This window comes from Peromyscus californicus, unplaced genomic scaffold (genome assembly GCF_007827085.1).
Source record: "Peromyscus californicus insignis strain IS unplaced genomic scaffold, ASM782708v3 Scaffold_5__1_contigs__length_169319896, whole genome shotgun sequence".
Classification (NCBI taxonomy): Eukaryota; Metazoa; Chordata; class Mammalia; order Rodentia; family Cricetidae; genus Peromyscus; species Peromyscus californicus.
Genome location: NW_026294573.1, coordinates 150,206,112 through 150,218,343, shown reverse-complemented (window position 1 = coordinate 150,218,343; position 12,232 = coordinate 150,206,112). Strand labels below are relative to the sequence as shown.

Sequence of the window (12,232 nt, the reverse complement as noted above, 5' to 3'; positions counted from 1 at the left end):
TCTTAGATGGTCTCTATGCAGAGAGTTAGGAAAGTGTGTGACTCAGAAAGACACGATAGCTCAGTGGGCATCGCAGCAGGGCAGATGTACTGTTTCTTTCATGGAGTGGAGTGAAAGGCCGAGAAGTGGGGTAGAGCATATTTCTCGGAGCTCTTGTTGGCTTTTTAATATTCACGAAAGAATCTAGCAACTCTTTAATGTTTCTGTGGATATTTTCTAATATTGTTCTCATTTTCAGGCACCTTTGCCTTGACTTCCTTGATATCAGCCAACGCTGTGGAAAGGCTAGTCCCTCAAAGCAGCAGGAACCTCAGCATTCAGAGTAACTCAAGTGTGCTAGGCTTATCCGACTTCGAGCTCCAGAGAATCGGGGTTGCCACGGCGGTTTCCTTCTTGGGAGGAGTGATTCAGGTAAGCAGCTCGGAGCCTGGAGAGGACAGAGGGGAACAGGAGCAAAAGGAACTCCGGCAGGGTTGTGTTTTTAACCAGGGGTTTTTCTCCAGATGGAAAAAGGGCAGATGTATCTTATGATTACGGAAATACACAGTGGTTCTATAAATGCTGCTTAGATGAATGAAGTAGAATCAACAAATTGAACACACAGAGAAACGTTTAACAAAATCAGATCTTTAAAAGGTTTTTTTTTTTTTTTTGAGTGGGGGGTGAACATGAAGTTGAGTGGGTAAGGAGATGTTGAGGACCTAGAAGAAGTTGGAGAAGGGGAAAGAATATGATAAAATATATTGCGTAAAAAGTTATAGACAAAAACATAAATTAAAATTAAAGTAAAATTTTAATATTTTTAAAGAGTGTCTTATGGCCTGGAGAGATGGCTGAGTGAAAACACTTGCTGCTCTTGCCAAGGACATAGTTTCGTTTCTAAACACCCACATGGAGGCTGAAAACTGCCCGTCTAGTTTCAGGGGATCCAACATCCTCTTCTGGCCTCTAGGGGAACCAGGCACACACATGATATGGTACACATATATTCACATAGGTAAAATACTCGTACATGTAAAGTCAAGAATAAATATTTTTATAAAGGTTGAATGGGCTTCCCCATAATACAGTGAGTCCATGCTGTGTTCATACATGACCAGAGTATCATTGGAAGGAATGTTGTGGGTGAAATTTCTACAATAGGAAGATGCAGCTAGCTTTCTCAAATGCTTCTCTACTTAAGCACTTTATGATTTTGTTCTATACACGGGCAAGAGATGGCCCTCAGTCTGTATCCCGGGCTTGCTGCTATGAGGTCTCTGGACTCAGATTCTACCAGTCTTTGCCTTTTTTACAACTCGGAATGTCTAATGCTGCCACATGGGCTATTGTTAAATTCTCCTCAGAATATCAACGTTTGGTATTTGCTGTTTTTAATGAAATGATCAGACCTGGATCCCTCAGAAGAGACTTTAAGATGGACATGACCTGTCAGTCACTTTTGGTAACTGATAACGTGCCTGATTAAAACAACTTACAGGAGAAAGGATTCAGTCGTGCCCATAGTTTCAGAACTATCAATCAGTCCACCATCACTAAGCTTTATTTCAGGGCCAGTGATGACACAGAACATCACAGAAGGAAAAAGCTCATCATGGGGTAGCCAGAAAGCAGGGAGAAGGGGAGTGAATTTGGACACTGGCAGTCTCTGAAGCACATCGTCTGTGATCCACTGCCTGCAACGTGGCTTCATCCTTAGTTTTCACCTCCCAGTAACAACACCAGACCATGACTCTGTCCATGGATTGGGTCCCAGCCATAATGGTCTAATCTTCACTCTGAACATTGCTTTGGGAAGCAAACCTTCAGCATCAGTTTTGAAGATACATTTCACACTCAAAACCGTAAACACACAGAAAGACACTAAATACCAAGCACAAAATTCCTTGTATAGTGGTCATTTTTGCCTTCTCATTCTTGTAATCTAAATCATGTCTGTATAACTTTTCTGAGGGTCTTTGTTCTGGGCTGATAGTTCCTTTTGAAATATTGCCCCATGATTTACAAGATCATATATGAAGAGCAGAAAGGGAGAATAGTTGATAATTGTGTGAATAAATGGGAAGGAACAAATGTGATCTAGAGAAAAAGAAACTCAAATCCTTAGAATATTGCCTTCTGATTGTATCAGAAGAACTGAAGAATCAAGGTTTGAAATGCAGTAAGAACTGGTCTGCGTAGTTGCTGAGAAAAACGAACTGTTTTACCTCAGTGACTGAGTGGACTAGCCGGCCTGTCAGATTCAGGCTTTAGACAGAAGGAGGAAGCACAGCCCAGCTCTGTTACCCTGTGACCTTCACCTAGTGCTTTCAAACGTGGATGCGGCCAGCATACACTTGTGTGGGCAGGCTTGCTGACCTTTGCTCTCATGGTCCTTGGAAGGCTCTGGAAAACACCTGACTATGGCTCTGTCTCAGACAGAATCAGCTGTGTGAACTGGTGATTGGGCCCAGATATGTTACCCTGAATTTGATCAAGTTTTTCTTAATTCCTGCTCATTTAAAATGAAAATCTCGCCGGGCGGTGGTGGCGCACGCCTTTAATCCCAGCACTCGGGAGGCAGAGCCAGGCGGATCTCTGTGAGTTCGAGGCCAGCCTGGGCTACCAAGTGAGTTCCAGGAAAGGCGCAAAGCTACACAGAGAAACCCTGTCTCGAAAAACCAAAAAAAAAAAAAAAAAAAAAAGAAAATCTCTGTATTAAAATGGTAAAAAGATCACAATGCTTCCCCTTGATCCATTATTTTACATTTCTGTTAACCAATGCAGCACAAAACAAGTAGTTATAGGTGGATATTAGTACTTTTCTATTATTGTTAATAGACTACTAACTGTCTTCTTACTCTCATTTTAACCATTTTCTATGAGGCTCAAATGATCACCTGGTATTTTATTATAATTCAGCATATTTGGATAAGAACTTACATAGTGAAATATAAAAGAAGAGGCCAAGATCTGAGCAAGAAAACTAAATCTCACTGCTCTCAGTGAAACTCCTGAGAAACTGAAGAGTAAAGCAGGATATTATTAAAGATAATAAAATGGTTTCATTTCACAGCCTTTTATTGCTTGTAAAATGGGATCCAGATAGTTATGTGTTTTCTCTTAAAAGCTCCTCAAACATCTGCTTTCCTTCCACTGTCCAGGCTCAGGTCCTGGATCAGTGAGTTAGTCAACCTGTAAGCAGATGCCTGAACTTCATGTGACCCCACATTCATCTGTCCATTGTTGGGCTAGAACTGTGGAGTCGGGGAGATCTTTGGGATCCACCTCCTCCACCATGACTTTCCTTTATCTGTCCTAAGTCCATTGACAACGAGGAAAGTGTTCTGCAAGCACAGGATGCTTTTCAACCATTGTTGGATTGTTTTTCTTACTTTTATGTTGCCCTCCTCCCGAAGGCCCAATACATACAATTATTAATGTTTTTTAAGTTTTCTGAAGCACTCACGATTGACCTGATTCCCAGACTGTGTCAATTAGAAGTGTTCTTAGCTGCAGAGGGCAGACGGGCCAGTCCTCAGAGGCAGATTGTAGAGACGTCAGTTGCTTCGGTTGGCATATTGGTAGGTGGCCATGTCTGTCAGCACATTCAATTAACAAATTGATCTGCTTTCTTTTATTACATAACAGTGCCCTGTGCCTTAGTATGCTTTTCAGTTTTCAATCTCTCTCCCTCCCTCCCTTTCTTCTCTCTTCTTCCCTTTCTTGTCTGTCTGTCTGTTTGTCTGTCTATCTCTTACTGGCAACTGACCCTAGAATCCTGGGATCTTTTCTAATTTTTCCAGAAGTCTTTTCTTTCTGTCTCTTTCCCTTCAAATTCCAAGAGTTCTCTATGTTAGGGATTTTAGCCCGTAAGTATGCTTTGTGTTGCTAATTTTTTATTTTGAACATTATTTGATTGTATTTTACCATATACAATTGAAAAATATATTGTATCAAATTCATAAGTCATTTTTTATATTGTCAATGAATTTTAAGCAAGCATTGGAAAGCTTTTCGGTTACAATGAGTTGATAGAGGAATTCACATACTTCCTCCTCCTGGCACTACTAGGATTTGAATTTGTTTCCCTTTATATTTGCTTTTTTTGATGACTGAGGAAAAGTTTTTAATGTTCATAGAATTACATTGCCTTCTAGCTAAGTGCAAAGGCCTAAAGAACTAGGGATGTTAGCCAGGCAGTGGTGGCGCATGTCTTTAATATCAGCACTCGGGAAGCCGAGTCAGGTGGGTCTCTTGAGTTCAACGTCAGCCTGGTAAACAGAGTGAGTTTCAGGACAGCCAGGAATATACACAGAGATACCGTGTCTTGAAAAACAAAAACAAAAGGAAGGAAGGAAGGAAAAAAAAGAACCAGGGATATAAAATGAAAAAAGTGAAGTTTTTTTTTTTTTTTTTTAATATATGATGTGATGTGTGAATCTGACTTCATTCTTGTTTTGTAAGTGGCTGTCTCATTGTGTCAGCAACATGTATTTAAGGGTTCCGGTTTGTATAGATGTAATGTGCCAACCTTATTTTTTCCATAAGTATTTAGATAGAATTCAGAATCTATCCTATTCACTGTGTATCTGTTCTCGGGACAGTAACACTTGCTTTCATAGAGACTTCATTTTATTATTTAGTGTCATATAGGACAGCTGACCTTTGTGGGTTTTTGTGCCTATTCATGATGGTTCCTAGCATGGTTTTAGTATCCACGAAAGCAATTACGTTGGAATTTATATTGTTATGGTGTTAATGCTGTCTTTATAACACTGGTTAATCACACCCAAGAACACAGGATACTTTAGTTTTGTTCAGGTTTAGTTTTGTGTGCTTCAGTGGTCTAGTAAAGTCTTCTTGTACAGATTTTACACATCTTTGTGACACTTATTCCTGAGGATTTATACTGCTTTGCTGCTGTTATAAATAGGATTTTCTTTAACATTATACCATGCGGCTACCTTTTGTGGCTCGGAAACCTAATTTTACGTGTTAATTTTATATTTTAATACTTTTTAATTTCTATATTTTCTTTAATTCACCATACAAAGTAATTGTTTTAATTTGGTGTTTTCACACACACACACACACACACACACACACACACACACACACACATAAACACACATACATACACACACACATGGCCACATATACCCACACACATACCCACACACACACATAAACACACATACATACACACACACATACCCACACATATATACACACATACCCACACACATACCCACCCACCCACATACATACATACACACATAAACACACATACATACACAAATATGTACACATACCCCCCCACAAACACACACATACACACACACTCACATACACACACACACACACACACACACACGCACACACACGCACACACACCATTTTACTTTTTAATTCACTCTTCTTCCCTACTGCTCCCTCCCATCTCCCTGTCTCCTTCCTTTTGCTCTGCTTCTTCCTTCTCAGTTGGCTTCTTCTGCTTTCTTGTCACAGGTATTCCTACAGTCTGTCTTCCAACTCTCGTAAGATGTCTTCCTCCCATTCACAGTACCTGCTTCATCAAGAGTCAACACATGAGAAAAAATGTGTCACATTTTTCTTTCTGGGTCCAGCTTACACCACTTCACATGCACACTCACCCACTGACTTGAAAATGTCACAATTTCATTCCTCGTTATGGGTACATAAAAGTTTATTGTGTATATAGACCACATTTTGTCTGCTCAAATATTGATAGATATATTGGTTTGTTTCATATCCTGAAAACTGTCAATTGTGAAGCAATAAACATGAATGTGTAACCATCTCTGTAGTGTGTTGACTTAAAACCCTTGTGATATATATTATATTTACATATATATATATATATATATATAAATTGAGAATGATATTGGTGATTTGTATGGTAATCCTGTATGTTTTTAAGAACCTCAAACCTCCTCACTGACGCCCAAGTGGCTCTCTTTACCTGTTTATCTTCCACTAACACGAGGATGGACTCCCTTTCCCAGCATCTTCACCAGCCTTTGCAGCTATTTGTTTTTGACAGTCAGTCATTCTGACTGTGATGAGAAGCAATCCTAAAGCACTTCCTTTTCTTTTCAGCATTCTCAATATTTCTTAACCATTTGTATTTCTCCTTTTGAGAATGGTGTAGTCCCTCCATTTTTCCATTGACTGGTTGGACAACTGGATTCATTTTGTGTTTAAGTTTCTCAGTTCTTTATGTATTATATGCATTACTCCCATATCTGACGTGTAGCTGGCAAGGATCTTCTCCCATTCCATAGGCTGTCTCTTCTCGTGATCACTTTCTTTGTTCTGCACAAGCTTTTTAATTTTATGGAACTTTATCTATGTATTTTGCGATTGTTTCCCATGCTGGAGTTCTGTTTGGAAAGTCCTTGCCTATGCCCATATCTTGAAGTATTTTACTTATTTTTTCCTCTAGCATTTTAAAAGTACAAATCTTATATCAAGGTCGTTGAATCATTTCTAATTGCTGTTTGTGTAGGGTGAGGAATAAGGATCTACAATAGTGATCTTTCTGTGTAGGCTTGCCTTGCTTTTTAAGGCTCTTTCATGCTTCCATGTGGATTTAAGAATTGTGTTTTCTAGTTATGTGAAGAATGTCATTGATATTTTTAAAATAGATTTCATTGAACCTGTAGCTCCATTTCAGTAATATAGACTTTTTACAATGCTGAGTCTGCCAATTTGTAAGCATGGGAGAGTTTTTCTAGTGCTTGATGTCTTCTTTAATTTCTTTCATTAGTATATTAAAGGTTTTGTTGTAGAGGTCTTTTACCTCCTTAGTTAACTTCGTTTATTCCTAGATATTTTATAATGTTTAATAGCTATTACAGATGGGAATTTTCCCTGATTTCTTTTTTAGTAAGCCCTTTTTTTTGGTCTTAGTTACTGTTCTATTGCTTTGAAGAGACACCATGACCAAGGCAACTTTTAACTGGGGACTTGTTTGTAGGCTCAGACTGTTAGTCCATTATCATCATGGCAGGAAGCAGATGAGTGTGGTTCTAGAGCAGTAGCTGAGAGCAGTACATCTTGATTGATAGACAGTAAACAGAGAAAAAGGCTGATACTGGGCCTAGTGTGGGCTTTTGAAACCTTAAAACCAACCCCAGTGACACATCTCTAACAAAGCCACACCCCCTAATCCTTCTCAACAGTTTATAGCAACTGGGTACCAATCATTCAAACATATGCACCTACTGGGGACATTCTCATTTAAACTACTACATTTCACCCCCTGACGCCCATAGGCTGGTACCCCTATCATAATGCAAAATGTATTTAGTCCAACTTCAAAGGTCCCATAGTCTTTCAATTTCAAAGTCTGAAGTTTCTTCTGAGACTCAAGGCAAGCTCTTAACCATAACCCCTTGTAAAATAAGAAATCAGATCACTTGATTCCAACATGAAATGATGCTGGTTCCACACCCTGCAGCTGGCAGCTCTTCTTGGCAATTCTCATATCTCCAACATCTTGGCATCTCCAACTCAATCCAGGCTTCACCTTCACAGCTTCATGCAATGGCCTCTCTAAGCCTCCATGCAGGGACTGCCCTGCAAGATGCCTGGACCCAGTGGCTTCCTTTAATCACAGAGCAAGGTTACATAACTCCTTGCCTATATCATTATTGACTTTAAATTCTGAACCATGTGGTCAAAGCTGCTAAATTCTGCTGCCTGCTTGGGCTGAAACCTGGCCACCTTCTGTCAGCTTTGACTTGATGGTTTCTAGACTGAGGAAATCCCCCAGGCTTGTTCCTTTCACAGGATACAGGATTAGCTGTGTTGGGTCTTGCCCTAAGGGTATGACGCTCTCATTTAGCATCAGGCCTTTCTTTAAGCTTTTTATCTCCTTGAGCACAGGACTTGGCTCCAACATTACATTTCCAGGTGCTCCTTTTCTCTTCAAACTGTACATTTTGTATTTCTCTCCAGCCAGCTTGCACCTTTTCATTGTGGATCTGCATATGAGTGATTGCAAATAACCACAGGACACAGTCAATACTAGGCTGTCTTGCAATTTCTGCCAATGACATTAAACCAAAACTCTTCAATTTAACCTCAGGAAGCTCTTAGGACAAGGACAAAATATAGTCCCATTCTTTGCCAAAATCTCACAAGAATGGTCTGTAGCTCAGCTGCTAATATTAATATTGTTACTCTCTGAAACCTCTTGAGCCAGGACTCTGTAGTTCAAATCACACCCCATCAGCACTACTTTCTTTCATGTTCCTACTAGGTTAGCCCTTTAAACCCCACTTAAAGCATTCAACCTCTTCTCCAGTCCAAAGTCCTAAAGTCTTCCATATTCTTCCAAACAGCATGTGCAGGCCCGTCTCTGGTACCAACTACTGTTTTAGTTACCATTTTGTTGCTCTGAAAAGACACAAGGCAACTCTTATAAAAGAAAGAATTTAATTGTGGGCTTGCCTGTAGTTTCAGCAGGTTACTTCACTATCATCATGGTGGGAGCAGACAGGCATGATGCTGAAGCAGGAGCTGAGAGCTTTACATCCTGATTCACTGGCAGTAGATAGACAGAGGCAGATGCTGGGTCTGGTGTGGGCTTTTGAAACCTCAAAACCAACCCAAAATGATGATATACCTCCTCTGACAAGACCACATCTCCTAATCCTTCCTAATCAGCAACCAGCTGGGAACCAAGCATTCTAAAGTTTGTGCCTATTGGGGCCACTCTTATTCAAACTCCCACAGTTTTGTATACTACTACTTTTTTTTGAATCTTGAAGATCTTGCAGTATAGAATGATACAGTCTGCAAGTAGGAATACTTTGGCTTCTTGCTATCCTATATTGTACCTTTTTTTATTACTTTCTCCTGTCCTACCACTCGAAGATTTTGAGAACTGTGTTGAATAGAAAATGGAGTGGATCCTCTCGTCACACTTCTCTTAAAGGAAATATATTCAGCTTCTTTCCATTTGGTATAAGGTTAGTACCTAGTCTATTATATCTCTAGCCTTTGTGATGTTGAGATATAGTCTTTTAATTCTAAGTTTCCATCAGGGCTCTCTTATGAGGAAGGGATATTGGATTTTTGCATATATTGAGATCTTTCATTACCATTCATAAGTCATAACATAAAACATTTATATGTTTTAGTATAGTTTTTGATTTGTGTTGAACAAATCTTGTATCCCTTATATGAGATCGACTTGCTCTTGGGGTTTGATATTTTTAAATCTGATTTAAAATTTTTATTCTTTAACAGTTTCATACATGTATATACTGAAAGTTTGGTAATCCTCTCCCTTTTCACTCCCCATCTCTTTTCTGCTGAAACTATTCATCCAAACACGACCCATTATACTTTGGTGTCTCTTTTCTCATTTGTTGTGTTTAATTATGGTTACTTTCATGAGCATGAATGAGGAATTATTTAGCACTAGTATGGTGTTCTTATTTTGCTCTTGAACATATTTTCAAGTATTTTATTGAGAACTTTTGTAATATGTTCATCAGAGAAATTGGTGTATCATTTCTTAGCATTGTTATGACCTTACCCAGAAGGCCTTTGGTAGTATTCCTTCTATTTCTGATTCTAGAATGATCTGAGGAGTATTAGTAGTGTTAGCTTACCCTTAAGGGTTTATTAGTATTTTGCAATAAATCAGTCTGTCCCTGGGCTTTTCTTTGTTAAGAAACATTTTACTACTGCTTCATTCTTGTTAATTGTTATGAATCTGTCTAAGTTGTTTATATCATCTTAATTTATTTGGCTAAGTCATATGTTACTAATAATTTATCCATTTCATGTAGATATTCTAGTTTGTTGGAATATAAGTTTTCAAAATACTCCTTATTAATCTTTTGCTTTCTACTGGAAATTTCTGTATCACCCCTTTTATTCAGTTTCACATTTTATTTATTTGGGCCTTCCCTCTATTTCTTTTGGTTAGTTTGGCTAGCAGTTTCTAAGCTTTGCTTTTCAAAGAATGGAGTTTGTGTCTGATGGTCCTATGCGTTGTTCGTTTAGTCTCTATCTTATCAATTTATTTCCAGATCTTTATTATTATTTCTTGTGGCCTACTGGTTTTGTTTTTGGCTTCTTGTTTTTAAGATCTGCTATCATATTGTATTATGTATTCATGGTCTTATTTTTTTACAGCTGAAACTCATAGCTGTAAAACTTTCTTTTGGAACTGCCTTAGTTGTATTCCAAAGTTCCTAGGAGGTTATACTTTCATAATGAATAGTGTATTGTTGAAGAACATTGCTCAGTGTCTATCTAGTATTTGTGTAGTTTCATCTGGTATCAATTTTTTTGTTGTTGTTTTAGTAAACTGTGAGCTGAGAAGTTACAAGAAATTATCTCATTTCTTTTGTGTGTGCTAAGTCTTTCTATGTGACACAGAATGTGCTCTATTTACAGAGTGTTCTATTGGACTTCAGAGAAAAATGTGTATTTCGTTTATGTTGGTGGCATATTCAGTTTGATTTGAGCTGTGGCATAGTTTAACTTTGAAGGCCCTTTATTGGTTTTCAGTTTAGATAATGTAAGTAAGGGTGAGTCTATTTTATTGGATATAATAGTGGTGCTGACTTATTTTTAGCTTTTATTTGCTTGTTGATTGACTTCAGTCCCTGGACTTTCATTCTGGGAGTGTCTTTCCTAGTGAGATGTGTATCCAACATATAGTTGGACCTGTTTTTTTTTTGTTGTTGTTGTTGCTTGTTTGTTTTTAAAAACAAGGTTTCCCGATTTCCTGTGCTGGACATTGTGGCTTTCACCCGGCTCCCTATTGTTCATCCACTCCTTTCATAAACTTTGTTTTCCCCCATGCTTCGTGAAGTTCTCCTCTGGACACCACCTCTAGTGTTGCCTTGTAGGTCCTGAACTGCCTTAGTTTATATTTGTCTTGACATGTCTTTATTTTTCCATCAGCTTTTTAGAGTTAGCTTTGCTGGCCATAGCTGTCTGGTTGATAGCTGTTTCCTCTCTGAGACTACAAATATATCATTCCATTCTTTCTTGGATTTTGTTAATTTAAGAGCTAATGTATTTGTCTTTGAAGATGTGTTGGTGTTTTTCTCACAACTTTTAATATTATTTTTATTTTTCTATTTTCTATTTTTCTTTTTAGTTTTGGAGGATTTGTGTGTGTGTGTGTGTGTGTGTGTGTGTGTGTGTGTGTGTGTGTGTGTGTGTATGTGTGCATGCTTTGATGCATGGACATGCAGAGGCAGCAGAAGACCGGATGTTTTCCTCTATTGTTCACCTTTTTGCTGAGACAGGGTCTTTTACTGCAAGAGAAGATCACCGTTTCATCTGGGCAAGAGCTGCTCAGCAAGTTCTCAGGGCCTAGCTGCCTCTACCCTCAATCCTGGGGTTATATGTACATGTTTGTCATGGCTCCTCTTCTTTTTTAAAACATAGGTGCTGGGATTTGAATTCAGTTCTTCTTGTTTGTAGAGCAAGAATTTATACCCACGGAACCAACTTTCTAGCCTCTCTACTTTGTGGTTTTGATACTTTGACAGGAAGGTTTTTTTGTGGTCGTGTCTTTTGGGGGTTCTAGATGTCTCTTGTGTTTGGACATCCACTTGTTTCTCTAGAATACATGTTCACGTATCTTTCCATGTTGATATTTGAAGTTAGTACTTCCTTGACCTTGTCCTCCATCCCTAATATTATTTGTATGCTTGGTTGAGTTTACTGTTGATGGGTTTACTTGTGCTTTTTATTTGGGCCATTGAATTTTCATTTTTACGTTTCTATTTATTTTTTTAAGTCTTAATTCCTCTCATTACTTTTCTTTTTGTTTTTTCTTTTCTTTTTAAGCTGTACTTCCGATTTTTCTTGTCAGTTTTACCGGTATTTTTCTTGACTTGCCTCTCTAGGCCCTGGATTGTTCTTTGCATCTTCTTTAAGGCAAACATTGTTTTTCTATCTAACTTTTCAACTCTTCAGGTGGCATTTTCCCACTTGATGTTTTATTTAACTCAGTAGTTGAAAAGAGGTGATCTTGAGAGAGTCATGTTTCTAAGCCTATTTTCATTTTATTTTTTACTAGGATTTTGGAATAGTAGGTTGACTTTTTTTCCTGTTCCTCTTTTTGCTTTATTTTTAATATTTATTATTTCCTTCCTTGACTATCAGGGGAGTATTTGTTGTTCATTTTCTATTTTCAGCTTGTAAATCAATTATTTATTATATTGCAATTATCTAACAATTATTTAAG

At 38.2% G+C, this 12,232-nt stretch overlaps 1 protein-coding gene across 1 annotated transcript in view; it reads left to right on the top strand.

Moving 5' to 3' along the window:
* Slc26a7 (solute carrier family 26 member 7) overlaps positions 1 to 12,232 on the top strand; it is a 120,245-nt gene that overhangs the window by 25,241 nt on the left and 82,772 nt on the right. The window contains exon 4 of the mRNA XM_052718249.1: positions 239 to 411. Coding sequence (XP_052574209.1) covers positions 239 to 411 — 173 coding nt within the window. The remainder of the gene's footprint in view (positions 1 to 238; positions 412 to 12,232) is intronic.